At 29.0% G+C, this 12,566-nt stretch overlaps 1 protein-coding gene across 1 annotated transcript in view; it reads left to right on the top strand.

Moving 5' to 3' along the window:
* The window catches only part of LOC111642258 (pre-mRNA-splicing factor CWC22 homolog), a 26,565-nt gene that overhangs the window by 5,413 nt on the left and 8,586 nt on the right, over positions 1-12,566 (top strand). Inside the window, exons 3-9 of the mRNA XM_023388578.1 lie at positions 2,384-2,477; positions 2,547-2,675; positions 3,228-3,363; positions 5,478-5,650; positions 6,752-6,901; positions 11,213-11,290; positions 12,331-12,483. Coding sequence (XP_023244346.1) covers positions 2,384-2,477; positions 2,547-2,675; positions 3,228-3,363; positions 5,478-5,650; positions 6,752-6,901; positions 11,213-11,290; positions 12,331-12,483 — 913 coding nt within the window. The remainder of the gene's footprint in view (positions 1-2,383; positions 2,478-2,546; positions 2,676-3,227; positions 3,364-5,477; positions 5,651-6,751; positions 6,902-11,212; positions 11,291-12,330; positions 12,484-12,566) is intronic.

Here is a 12,566-nt window from a genome sequence, read left to right as displayed (position 1 = left end):
AAAGGATCTTTAATAACAGATATCGGCATTAATCCTCTTTTTCAGAAGAATGCATATCTCACTGAGTTTCTTGGTGTTCTTCATTCAAGAGTTCTTGGCATTCTTCTGTCGTCAGATCAGTTTCAGGTTCCATTATGAGCTCTTCAATGTTCTTTATTTCTCAGATGTGATTTTTGTTACTCCTTTAGTTGTTTGAGTCTTCTTGATTATACGGTACCTTTCTTAGATAAGATTGAACTGTGGTCTGCTGTAGACCTGTTCAAGCCATACTGCCCAGCAACATCAGGCATCTTCTGTCCACTCTTTACCTTTGCTATTAGACACTCACCTTTTGAAAATAAAAACTGACGCAAAACATAATGAGTGCTCGCCTGACAGTCTCATGCATACTATAAAAGAATTGTTTCTGTCAGAAAAATAAAAAAACTGGAATTACAAGGGAGAGTTTCAAAGTTCAGAGGAATACTATCTGATTTGTATATACAGTAGAACCCCTCTAGTCCGCCCTCGGCTAGTCCGTTGCTCTGGTTAATCCGACCGTGGTCGGAGTCGCGAAACTTGTCCCGACTCGTCGGTGACTCACCGTCCGTGGCGTTTTTCTGTGTTCGTTACAGTATATGTTTTACATTGTGTGTTCACAGTTTGGTGTGTGTTTTCAACATGTCAGGAATGAAATGTAAACACGTTACTCTTTCATTAAATGAAAAATTAGCGGTGCTACAAAGACTGAACAAAGGGGAAGATTGTTTATTTTACTTTTTTCTGATAATCCGACCTTTTTTGCGTTCCGACCATACCCCCAGTCCCAAAGGTGACGGATTAGAGGGGTTCTACTGTACCGGGTTGAGCGTCAGTGTCAACATCTTCTGTGCTCCGAAAAGTTTCAAATTGTTGCCTGAAGACAAAAGAAGACCAATTGGTATTCATTATTTTACATCGCTTCTTCTTGTGATTGTTTTGTGAGGTGTTCATTGTTCGAACATAAAAATCTTCTGCGACAGTGTTCGTTATCCAATTTGTTCCTTTACTGATCACCCAATGTATTATGAATTTTAGAGAAAAGTCTGTAATACTCTTAATAATTTAACATTGGTTAAAATTTTTTTGAAATATTTGAGTTCTACGAATCTCTCACTATTATTATTCACTCTCTCTTTGAGAGCAGGTGTTAATGAACTGATTTAAAAAAAAAAGTGATAAATAATTTTAATTTAATTGTGGTATTATTTATCATTTTTTTTATTTTAATAATTCTGATTGTGTAACAAAATAATTTTTGATTTTTTTTCCCAGTTTATTAATATTTTATAAAGTTCAGGAAATTTATTAAGAGGCACATTTAATTAATGTATACTTTTGTACATGGATTATACAGGATTTGTTAATGAATAATAAATAATGGCCTTTTATTTTTTTCAAAGCCACATAGATTTATGGTTGCGGATTAATAACAGGATAAACTATTTCAATTTAATAAAACATTATAATTTTAATTATTCAGCAATTATAAAAATTATGTAACTGTTAATTAGAAAAAATAAATAATTACAAAAGTCAAAGAAGCAATAGCATATTTGCATAGTAAATCATATGCTATTTTGTTTCATCAATGTGCTGTATTGTAAGGGACGTGAGGTCAGGGAAAATCATGGAATTTAAAACAAAAATTTGAGTAGGAACCCTGTATATGGTGACAAGTTTTCCATGAAAATTAAAACAGATTTCATAAGTTAATGATTTGTATTATGGTACAGTTTGTTACTTGATCAAGATTAAAAGAATTTTAGATTGTATATTATGATTTGAATTTTATATATTTTTGTGATAATTAATATTGTTAAACTTGAATTTATAATTTAATGGTTTTGCTTAATTATTGAAAATAGTTGCAATGAATATGTCCATTAATTTTTTTTTTGTAAAGTCACTGTTACACACAAATTAAGAATAAAAAGATTTTTTTTTTTTTGCATTTCTTTCTAACAATTTTTATAGAATTACAAGTGATGATCCAAAATTGAGTTACTGGCACTTACTACAGGACAAAATAATGACAAATCAGTATAATTAAATAAGTCCTGAGAAAGTAAGAAACCAGCAATAAAATATAATTGTTAAATGTTTGTTATGCTTCCAGGTAGTAATCAATAACATTTGAAAAACTATGTGTTTTCAATAAAAAGTTCTGTAATGAAATTTACTGTATTAATGTAAAATGTTGAAAACAAAAATAATTGTTTCTAACAACAAAAACTCTTATAAAATACATTCTAAGTAGTAAAATTATTACATACTTTTTATATAGCATTAGTTCCTATTTTAATATATTTGTGTAAATTTACTTCATTATGGTATTTTATGCAGTATTTGATTTTAATTTTAGAGGTGTCTTAGTTCGTTCACTGATGCAAGCCCAAGCTGTATCACCAACATTTACTCACGTTTATGCAGCTGTGGCTGCTGTTATAAATACAAAGGTGTGTTTTTATTGCTATGTCTATTAAAATTAGTCTGTATATCAAATGTACAAATTTATCTCTTTATAGTTTCCTCAAATATGTGAACTATTATTGAGAAGATTAATAATTCAATTTAGAAAAGGTTATCGAAGAAATGATAAGTTAGCTTGTGTTTCATCTACCCGTTTCATTGCTCATTTAGTTAACCAACAAGTGGTAAGTAACATTTATTTTGTGTTTTAATATTTTAAAGTTATTAATAATTAAATAAACTTTTCTGAATTTGGAGAATTAATATAGTATATGTTTGCATGATGCTAAAATTTTTAACCTCCTAGAAAATCTTTGTCTGCAAATGCAAAGTTCAGTTTTTCTATTTTTAATGAAATTTTTTTTGTTTAGTAAATTACAAGCAGATTGAGATACTTTTGCTTTAATGTATGTAGCATTGTGCAAAGGAATGAACGGCCAGTTTAAATAGTATTGAATGTCAGCTTGTTTGAATAACAAATGTAATTAAAATATTTAATTTTTTAGTAGATACATATATATAAACTTTCCCTTCCATGCTTGAACTTTCTAAGGAAAACCATCTGCTGGATGAACTAGGGTAACAAATATCATGGAATCATATATATATATAGGTCTAATAAGCTAATATCTAGATTTGTGTAAAATTTAAAACTTCTAAATTATAATTAAGTTTAAAAATTAAATTATGTTATGCCAAAATATGATGTTTTAATTGGTCTTTATGTATTCTTTTAGGCTCATGAAGTATTGGCACTAGAAATATTAACATTACTTTTGGAAAATCCTACTGAAGACTCTTTAGAAATGTTTGTTGGCTTCTTAAAAGAGTGTGGACAAAGATTAACTGAAGCATCAAAAGATGCAGTTAATGGTAAAGCATACGTTACATTAAAACTTAAATTTGTAGTAAATTTTATATATATAAAATTTTAAATAGCAGTTGTTAGAAGATTGTGATAAATTTGATTTCTCTGTTTTGAATTTAAATTCTTCTAAAATTGAAGATAACTTGCATGTTAAATTTTAAACCAAAGATGGAAATTTTTAAAATGAGCAAAACTATTGAATAGTTCATTGGGCTGCAATTTGAAAAAAATTGTAGACATATAAATTTCCGCTATTGCTGTTTGTCTGTACTGCTTANGGTGTGGTGATGTGTTTAGTTATAACCAATAATTTTCAAATTTATTTAATTGCTTGAAAATATTAAATTCTTCCTAATATTCTTACTTTCCAAATATAGAACACTTAAAATTTATTTTTTAACAAAGAGCAGCAATTCTGAAAATAAATTTCCAAAGAAGAGAAAATACACATTTTTAATAGAAAATAAATAGACATAATAGAGAGATTGCGGCCGACGTTTTCATCGGGGAAATGTGTACATCGGACGTTCAGCGCCACATTCCTGTAAGCCTAGAAGTTTGACAATGGAGTTTGGAACGTCAAGAATGATTCCACTGACGTTCCAAACACCATTATCAAACTTCTAGGCTTACAGGAATGCAGCACTGAACGTCCGACGTACACGTTTTCCCGGTGGAAACGTTGGGCACAACCTCTCTAATGTGTTAGCCTATGTTGCTTGCAATTTTGTGTAGTAAAAAACATGTTTACTTTCATGTTTTTGGATCAAATTACAATAATAATAACATGAAAAAGTGCTTTTGGCATTCCACAAGTATTTTGCATCATTAGAAAGAAGACAAAATGCAGAAATTAAATATATAATTGTAATTTTTGATGTAATGCTGATAGTTTCACAATTTTAGAATAAAAACTGACTTCTGTGACATGCAACATGACATAAGTCGTTTCATTTTTTTTAATGCACCCTCTGGAGAGGGATGTATAACCTCATAAACCAACATGCTGGTTTTTACCATAAGAAAGTATCTGATGTCATGTTTTTCCCAGCTAGACCAACATGCCGGACTATTATTATTGTTATGAACAAAATACACTTGACAATAATCATCTAATGATTGACAAACTCCAATTGGATGTGTTTCAGCAAAGGATGCAATTGCATTGAGAAGTCTCGATTCAGTTTCCATGCCTACTTAAAAGGTCTCAACTTTATCTATCAGGCAAAGCACTTACATATCATATGAAATGTTTCTGACATTTTCTATCATCACAATGATTTGAGATAAATATTTGACTTTATGTAATTTTTAAAACTAATGGCAAGACTGCATTGCTTATGAACAACAATTTGTCCGTGCCTGATATATATAAAATAAAAAAGGTTTTATTTAATTTCTCTGATATTTCAGTGAATGAGACATAAATTTCTGTTTGAAAATTAGATGCAACATTTCATTTCCAATNTTATTGTTATGAACAAAATAGACTTGACAATAATCATCTAATGATTGACAAACTCCAATTGGATGTGTTTCTGCAAAGGATGCAATTGCATTGAGGTCTCAATTCAGTTTCCATGCCTACTTAAAAGGTCCCAAGTTTATCTATCAGGCAAAGCACTTGCATATCATATGAAATGTATCTGACATTTTCTATCATCACAATGATTGAGATAAATATTTGACTTTATGTAATTTTTAAAACTAATGGCAAGACTGCATTGCTTATGAAAACAATTTGTCCATGCCTGATATATATAAAATAAAGTTTTATTTAATTTCTCTGATATTTCAGTGAATGAGACATAAATTTCTGTTTGAAAATTAGATGCAACATTTCATTTCCATTCTAATTAAAGTGAACATTTGCAGTTTTTCTACACTGCATGTGTATATATAAAAATACATTTTTAAAATCCAATTGGGAGAAAAATACAAAAGTTTCTAGCATTTTGAGCCATTTTATAAAATTACATAACTTAAATTTTAAATCATTAATATGTTATTTTTAAAAATAATTTGATACCAATTACAGTAATATACATTGAAGATAAATAGTCTAATTATGCATTACTTTAATAACTGTAGTAATTTCAATTTGTTTTATTTTTATTAGCCATATTTGATCGTTTAAGAAGCATTTTGCACGATGCAAAGGTTGATAAGAGAGTGCAATATATGATTGAAGTAATGTTTGCAATAAGAAAAGACAAGTTTAAGGTAACTGTTTCTAAATATAATAATAATTATTCCAGGAACTATTTTGTAAACAGTCTGCGAAGAAATTATAAGACTTCTTGATTTTTTTTGTTTTCTCAAAACTAACAATGTGTAATGTTCAATTACTATTCTCAACAAAGTAAATACAATAAATAATCAACAGTCACTTTTTCAAAATTTGACTTTTGTAAAACTAATAACTAAAATGTGTTATGATTGCCAAACTAATTATTTTTGAATAATTAGTTTGGCAATCATAACACATTTCAGTTATTAGTTTTAAAAAAGACAAATTTGGACTGTTAATAAATTGTAAGACTACCATGAGAAGAAGGTGGGGGAATGAGAAAATTTAATATCGTCCTCTTTCATTACTCTTGTCTCATTTATAGCATATTTGAGAGAAATTGTGATGGCAAACAATGTTAACTAATTTTGTTATTGTCAGTTTGTGTTGATTCAATTTGGTTTATATTTAGCTTCTCCTACCTGTAATATGGATCTTACAAAGGTAGGATTATCCAGCAAATGCTGACTTCTAACAAGTGTTTTNACAGGTATGGGACCAAAGGTGTGTCAGATTACCAAAAGTGTCCGGATTACCGAAAATAATTACATATTTCGCATTGTTTTGCTAGCAGTAACTTACAATATTCTCTACTCCAACTGTTTGAACAGAACTGCTCACATAAAACACACAAAATGTGTGTCATCGAGTAAGAATTGGATGGGGAGATTCACATCGCGACATGCTTCTGTGCAAGCAGACACGTAATGGGGATGGGTACCTTGACGGGAGGTGCGTCGGACTACTGAGCATGTCGGATTAAAAAACGTCAGACTATCGAGGGACAACTGTATTGTGCTTTTTTGTCTCCCAACAAGTACAATATAACGAGGGGTGACGATAAATAAATTACAGAAATACAAAACAAGTAATTTTATGTCCAGAATCATTTTGTTTACATCAGAAGTTTCTCTTACAGATTATAAAGCAGTGAAAGAAATCTAATATATTTATTTTAACATAATGCACAAGAACAAGTGACAATTTATCAGTTTTGATTGAACATATATTTATGACCAGAAAAGAATGAAAACTTTTAATTTTTAACTAATATATAAATAGCTTGTTTATTATTTATTATATTTATTTGAAATTATTTTTATTTTTCAGAAGAAAGTCAGACGATAATTGATAATACAGAAACAAACTTAGTTTCTTTGAGGAGAACGATATATCTTGTAATACAGTCAAGTTTAGATTTTGAAGAATGTGCTCATAAACTACTTAAGCTCGAGCTTCAGCCAGGTCATATTGTAAGTTTAATTATAAATTGAATATATATCTTACAAAACTCTGGAAGTTTGTTTTCCAGAAAATTGATATGTAATATTTCAATTTATATGGAAAACAAATTTCTAAACCAAATATTATGTTAAGAAAGATCATAGTAAATACTTTATATGAAAAAATACTGAATTATTATAATAATTATTCCAAAATTTTAATTCTGGATTATGATTATAAATTTCCAGATTAGTAATAATTTTAATGTTGTTTTTTTTTTTTTATTTTTTTATTTTTGTGACTGTTATCAGAAGGAATGTATAATGATCAATTTCTAGATTTAGTGAAATACAGAGGTCAACAAAAGAATTAATATATATATATATATAGATCAAAAATATAAATGAAAATAACAAAAGTGTGGTGGGTTTAAACCAGTTGCTGCATACTATGCCAGACTGGAGTCGAGGCATAGCAACCAAAACAAAACAAAAATTAAATAAGTGTGTCTGTATTCAGGATTTCCTAACAATATGATATGTATTTAGTGGCCTTCTGTTCTGTGATGTATATGTTTCTATTCAACTGTAATGTTCCCAGGCTTTTGTGTAGTGTGTATGGTATGACACCTGTAGAGGAGAGAACGACAGGTATAATAAGAACCCTATCCATCCTCCACAGATGCCATATTTTCTGGGTGAGTTTTGTGTACTTGTTAATTTTATCAGTGGATTTGTTTTGTACATTGTGAGTGTTTGGAATGGATGTGTCTGTAATGTGTGTGATTTTATTGTGTTTGTCAGTGAGTGTAATGTCTGGTCTCTTGTGGTAAATTTTTTTATATGAGATTATGTATGGCTCTGTCATAGTACATTTTGTGCATGTCATTGTCTAATACTGTCTGTGGAATGTATTTTTAGTATGGTTTATGAATGTCTAATAATTTGTTACTTGATTGTCTATGTAAATAATCTATCTGTGCCAAGAGCTTGCAACCAGAAGTGATGTGTTGTATAGTTTCTGGCATGATGTGACATTTTCTGCATGTGTCATTTGTGAGTGTTGTATCTTTGAGTATGTGTTTTCTGTAATTTTTAGTATTTATGATTTGATCCTGTATGGCAATATGAACCCTGTTGTCTTTCCAAAGAGGAATCCTTGAGCTAACCAGCTATTTGATGCAGTTTTGTTAACAGTGTCCTGGGCCAGGTGTAGGGAAGCTTGCTATAGAGTGCCTTTAGAGCCCACGATTGCTTAATGGTCTAAGCTTTTTATATGTTGTCATGTCCATATGATGTGAGTGTAAGTTTAGTGATGTGTTATTAGAGTCTAGTAGAGTTACTGCTTTATGTAACTGTGATGTTTCTTGTTTTTGTAGAAAAACTCTTGCTTATTATTATANGAAATTTACTGCCATGATGAAAAAACCACCACTAACAAAACAACACAAATTGGCAAGAATGCAGTTGGCTAAAAATCACCTGTGGAATGACCAATGGCTCTCAGTTCTTTTCAGTGATGAAAAGAAATTTAATTTGGATGGCCAGATGGTTTCGTTTTCACAAAACTTTCTGAATCACTTGAGGCACGTAGAATCATCAATGGTTCCCTCACCATACACAGAACATATCTTCTTTTCTGTCTGCGAAGCATTCTTGCCTTTTCAGAAATAAAAAAGCATAATCATAATATGTCTAAAATACCCCTGATTTTCTGTCATTTTTAATGCATAATAAAATATAAAAAACAACTAAGTAACACAACTTTATTCTCAAATACTAGCTGAGATCAAACATCAAAATATTACACATGTGAAGGAAATAACACTTCAGTGTTTCAATGCAAAGCCATCTGGTACTAAAAATGAGACAAACTTTTGCATCAACCCAATATAATAAAATCTATTAATTAAAAAAATTAAAAAAACTATTGGATGTCGTTTTTGACATCAGAAAATAGCTTTAAATAACTTTAACAAAGTAAAATCCGTGCACTAGAACTTTAGAACGACAAATGTAATTTGATATTAAAAAGCCATAAAAAATAATTAAGTGTTAATCGCGTGTCATTAAAGGTTGATTAAAATTGCAATAAAATTTTAATAAAAGTAAAGTTAAATTATGGGAAATTTATGAGTAAGTTTTGAGGAACCTTTCATTGAAGACTGTGAGCTTTGACTGCATTATTACNTTTTATTATTATTATTTTTAATATTAAGTATTTTTTAACAATGCGAGTGATTATTATTGTTTATTTATAGCATAATATTATATAATTGTTTTTACAATATTTGACAGTTACATAAAGTGTTAAACACAAAATACTTGTTTTGTAATGTCCCAAAAATGTAGATAAATTTAAACTTTGAGCAATAGTTCATAACATAAAATGATTGAAATTGTTTTAATATGAAATAGATATGTTGTTATGTTTAATGGCTTCAAAAATGTGATTAGGCATTGAATTAATTAAATTGTAAGATTTCTGGATCCATTTGAAACCAACATTCAATGATTTATTGTTTAAGCTCTGAAACTCTCATAAAACACCTGTTATTAACACAAATTTTTTGAGCAAGGATGCACCCACAAGTTCTCAATCAGATTTATGTCCTGGCTTTTTGCTGGCCACTTAGTTGTTGAGCGTAAACAATGAATACTGGCATTGTCCTGTTGGAAAATACAATCAGGTCCTCCAATTTCTTCTCCAATAGGTAATAAATAAATTTTTATAACTTCTTGATAACTTTTAGATGTCTGTCTACTAGTTAAAATCACTAAATTTATAAACCATTAAATTCAAAGCAGCCCCACACCATAACAGAACTACCACCCTTTTGCCTGCTGAAAAAACTGTGCTCTTATTTCCTAATATCATGCCAGTAATGAGCCCATTCATCTAGCCATCCAAATTAAATTTCTTTTCATCACTGAAAAGAACTGAGAGCCATTGGTCATTCCACAGGTGATTTTTAGCCAACTGCATTCTTGCCAATTTGTGTTGTTTTGTTAGTGGTGGTTTTTTCATCATGGCAGTAAATTTCATATGTGGAACTGCTGAAATTCTTTGATAAACAGTGCTTTTTGATATTTTTAATTTGCTTTCAAACAAAATTTGATGAACTGATTTATCCCTTGTGATGCAAGGCACACAATTCAATTATCATTCGTTTGAGAAGTGATTTTGTGTCTTCCTGATTGATGTTTAGAAGGTTTTGATGATGATTTTCTCAAAATTTTATAAATTCCAGGAGTAGATCTGTTCATTAAAACAGCAATTTCTTTGACACGACAGCCTTCTGCTTTTAATTTCCATATTCTTGCAATTTCTTCCATACTAAACTCTCTTCCATGTGGCATTTTGGAAATATTTGATTCAATATTCAAATTATTATTTGACAACAAAGTTAGTGTGTTACTTGACGTTATTTATTATTATTTTCATAATTTTAAGTTTCTTATGCTTAAAATTTTACAATTCTGTTTTATTATCTATACTTTTGGGACAGCGAAAAAGCATATTTTTGTTGTTAAATTATTAATATAATGATATTTAATTTTGAAATTATCAAAAATTAGTGTAAAGTAATTTGCATATACAAATGAAATCATTTAGATTTCTCTTAAATTCCTAACAATTCTGAAAAGTAGAAAAATGTTGATTATCTATACTTTTGGGATGTGCTGTATCTAATAAGATGAACATACATTTTATTAAACTGACATCATATTACGCATCACTGGGTTTAAAGATTGATAATGTTGATACAGTTATGCTCAAAATGTGGATTTTGAATATTACATTAAGAAATAAGATTACACTTGCATACTATCCTTTGGCACAGATGACAACATCAAATGACCTTGGCATTGGTTTGACAATTCTTCAGGAACACTGAAGGAATCTACAGTGATGCATTTTGAATAGCGATGCTCAGTTCAACACTTGAATTGTAGAGGATCAGTAACTGAAACACACTGTTTTATTTCATCTTACGGTGCTCCACAGGATTCAAACCTGGGGAGTGAGAGATCAGGCGATTGATCTCAAGTTCACTCAAATGCACTTCTCGCCACTTCTGGACACAATGGGAATATGCTTGAGGTCTCATTTTGTCCTGTCAAAACAGTTTTGTGTCAGCCAAGATGAGGAGGTGCGAAATGGATACAGGTGGTCTGCTGAAGTGCCCACATACCTACAGTTTGATATCCAGATAAAAAAATAATAATCTGAGGTGTTCATTTTTATGGCAAAAAGCTTTTCTATGACAAGAAAGAATTTTGTTTATTTTATTTTTATTTTTAAAATGTTGAAAATAAGTTGTTGTATTGTATTTTTAGGTTGAATTATGTTACATGATTTTGGATTGTTGTGCACAACAAAGGACATATGAAAAATTTTTTGGACTTCTGGCACAAGTAAGTAATGCATTGTTTATGAATATTAATTTTACACTAAACTCTTTCTCGTTTTGAATTAGAAATTGGAGTTTTACAAAATATCACTAGAAACTGTTACTTAATTTATAGAATATTTTAATCTTTAGAAACTTGACTTACGGAAAATATTACATTTGATTTATAAATGCAATAGTTATTTTTTCTTTTCAATGTTATAATTGTTATCAATATAAAATAATTTTATGTTGAATCTAACATTGCATGGACATTTACCATCTTCAATACTTTTTATAAAATCTGATGATAAAAACAGTTATGCATATAATAAGTTTCAAACTTTTAACCTTGCATCTATTTTATCAATGTATCATATTCAGATTTATTGAATTGATTAGATTAGAATTAGTAAATTTCGAATTTATTAAGTCAATTCACCTGCTTCAAAATATTATTTGTTGAAATTATTTCATAAAAATGCTTTCTTGATATATATCAATGTTTTCCTGTAGCATTTAATTTTAGTAATTTAGTAGTATTTTGTATATTGTATTTATAGTAAAAATATTATTACATGTTGATATTAATTGATATTAGACATGAAAAAACTGTTATGCTATAAATGAAAAATGAAATGATTACTTTCTTCTGGTAAAGTGACATTGATGAAGATTGTCTTTGAATTTTTAAAGAATTAGATAGCTTAGAATTTTAGTTCTATTTATATATATGGAAAAGGATATCAAAAACACATTTGTAATCCAATAATTTGAATTCTCAGTGCACATGCACATCTATAGGTATATATTCTGTATAGTTGATATTAGAATTTTAAGGTGTAGTTGTATTTTACATCATTATTTTTAAAAAGTGGACAAAAGAAAATAATAAGAATTTTTCATCTGTTGTTGTTTTTGTTTAATCACAAAGAATTCATTGAATTTTGTAATTTATTCTTAAGATTCAATAATTCATATAAGTATTAAACCTTAAACTATTTTAATTTAATGATTTCTGTATATAATGATTAAAATAATTGTAAGTATTGAATTTAATTTCAGAGGTTTTGTCAATTGAACAAAATTTATGTTGAGCCTTTTGAAGATATTTTTAAAACAGCATATGACACTATTCATCGTTTTGAAACTAACAAATTGAGAAATGTGGCTAGATTTTTTGCCCATCTGTTGTATACTGATGCTATATCATGGTTGGTGAGTATCAGAATTTTTTTGTATGTCGGTTTAATTTTCCAATATGTTGTTTTTTGTTGATTTACTTTGATTTAACATTAGAA

The sequence above is a fragment of the Centruroides sculpturatus genome, unplaced genomic scaffold (genome assembly GCF_000671375.1).
Source record: "Centruroides sculpturatus isolate CEXI.00-Female unplaced genomic scaffold, Cexi_2.0 scaffold1635, whole genome shotgun sequence".
Lineage (NCBI taxonomy): Eukaryota > Metazoa > Arthropoda > Arachnida > Scorpiones > Buthidae > Centruroides > Centruroides sculpturatus.
The sequence above is the reverse complement of the archived record's forward strand: the minus strand, read 5'-3'. Positions and strand labels throughout refer to the sequence as shown.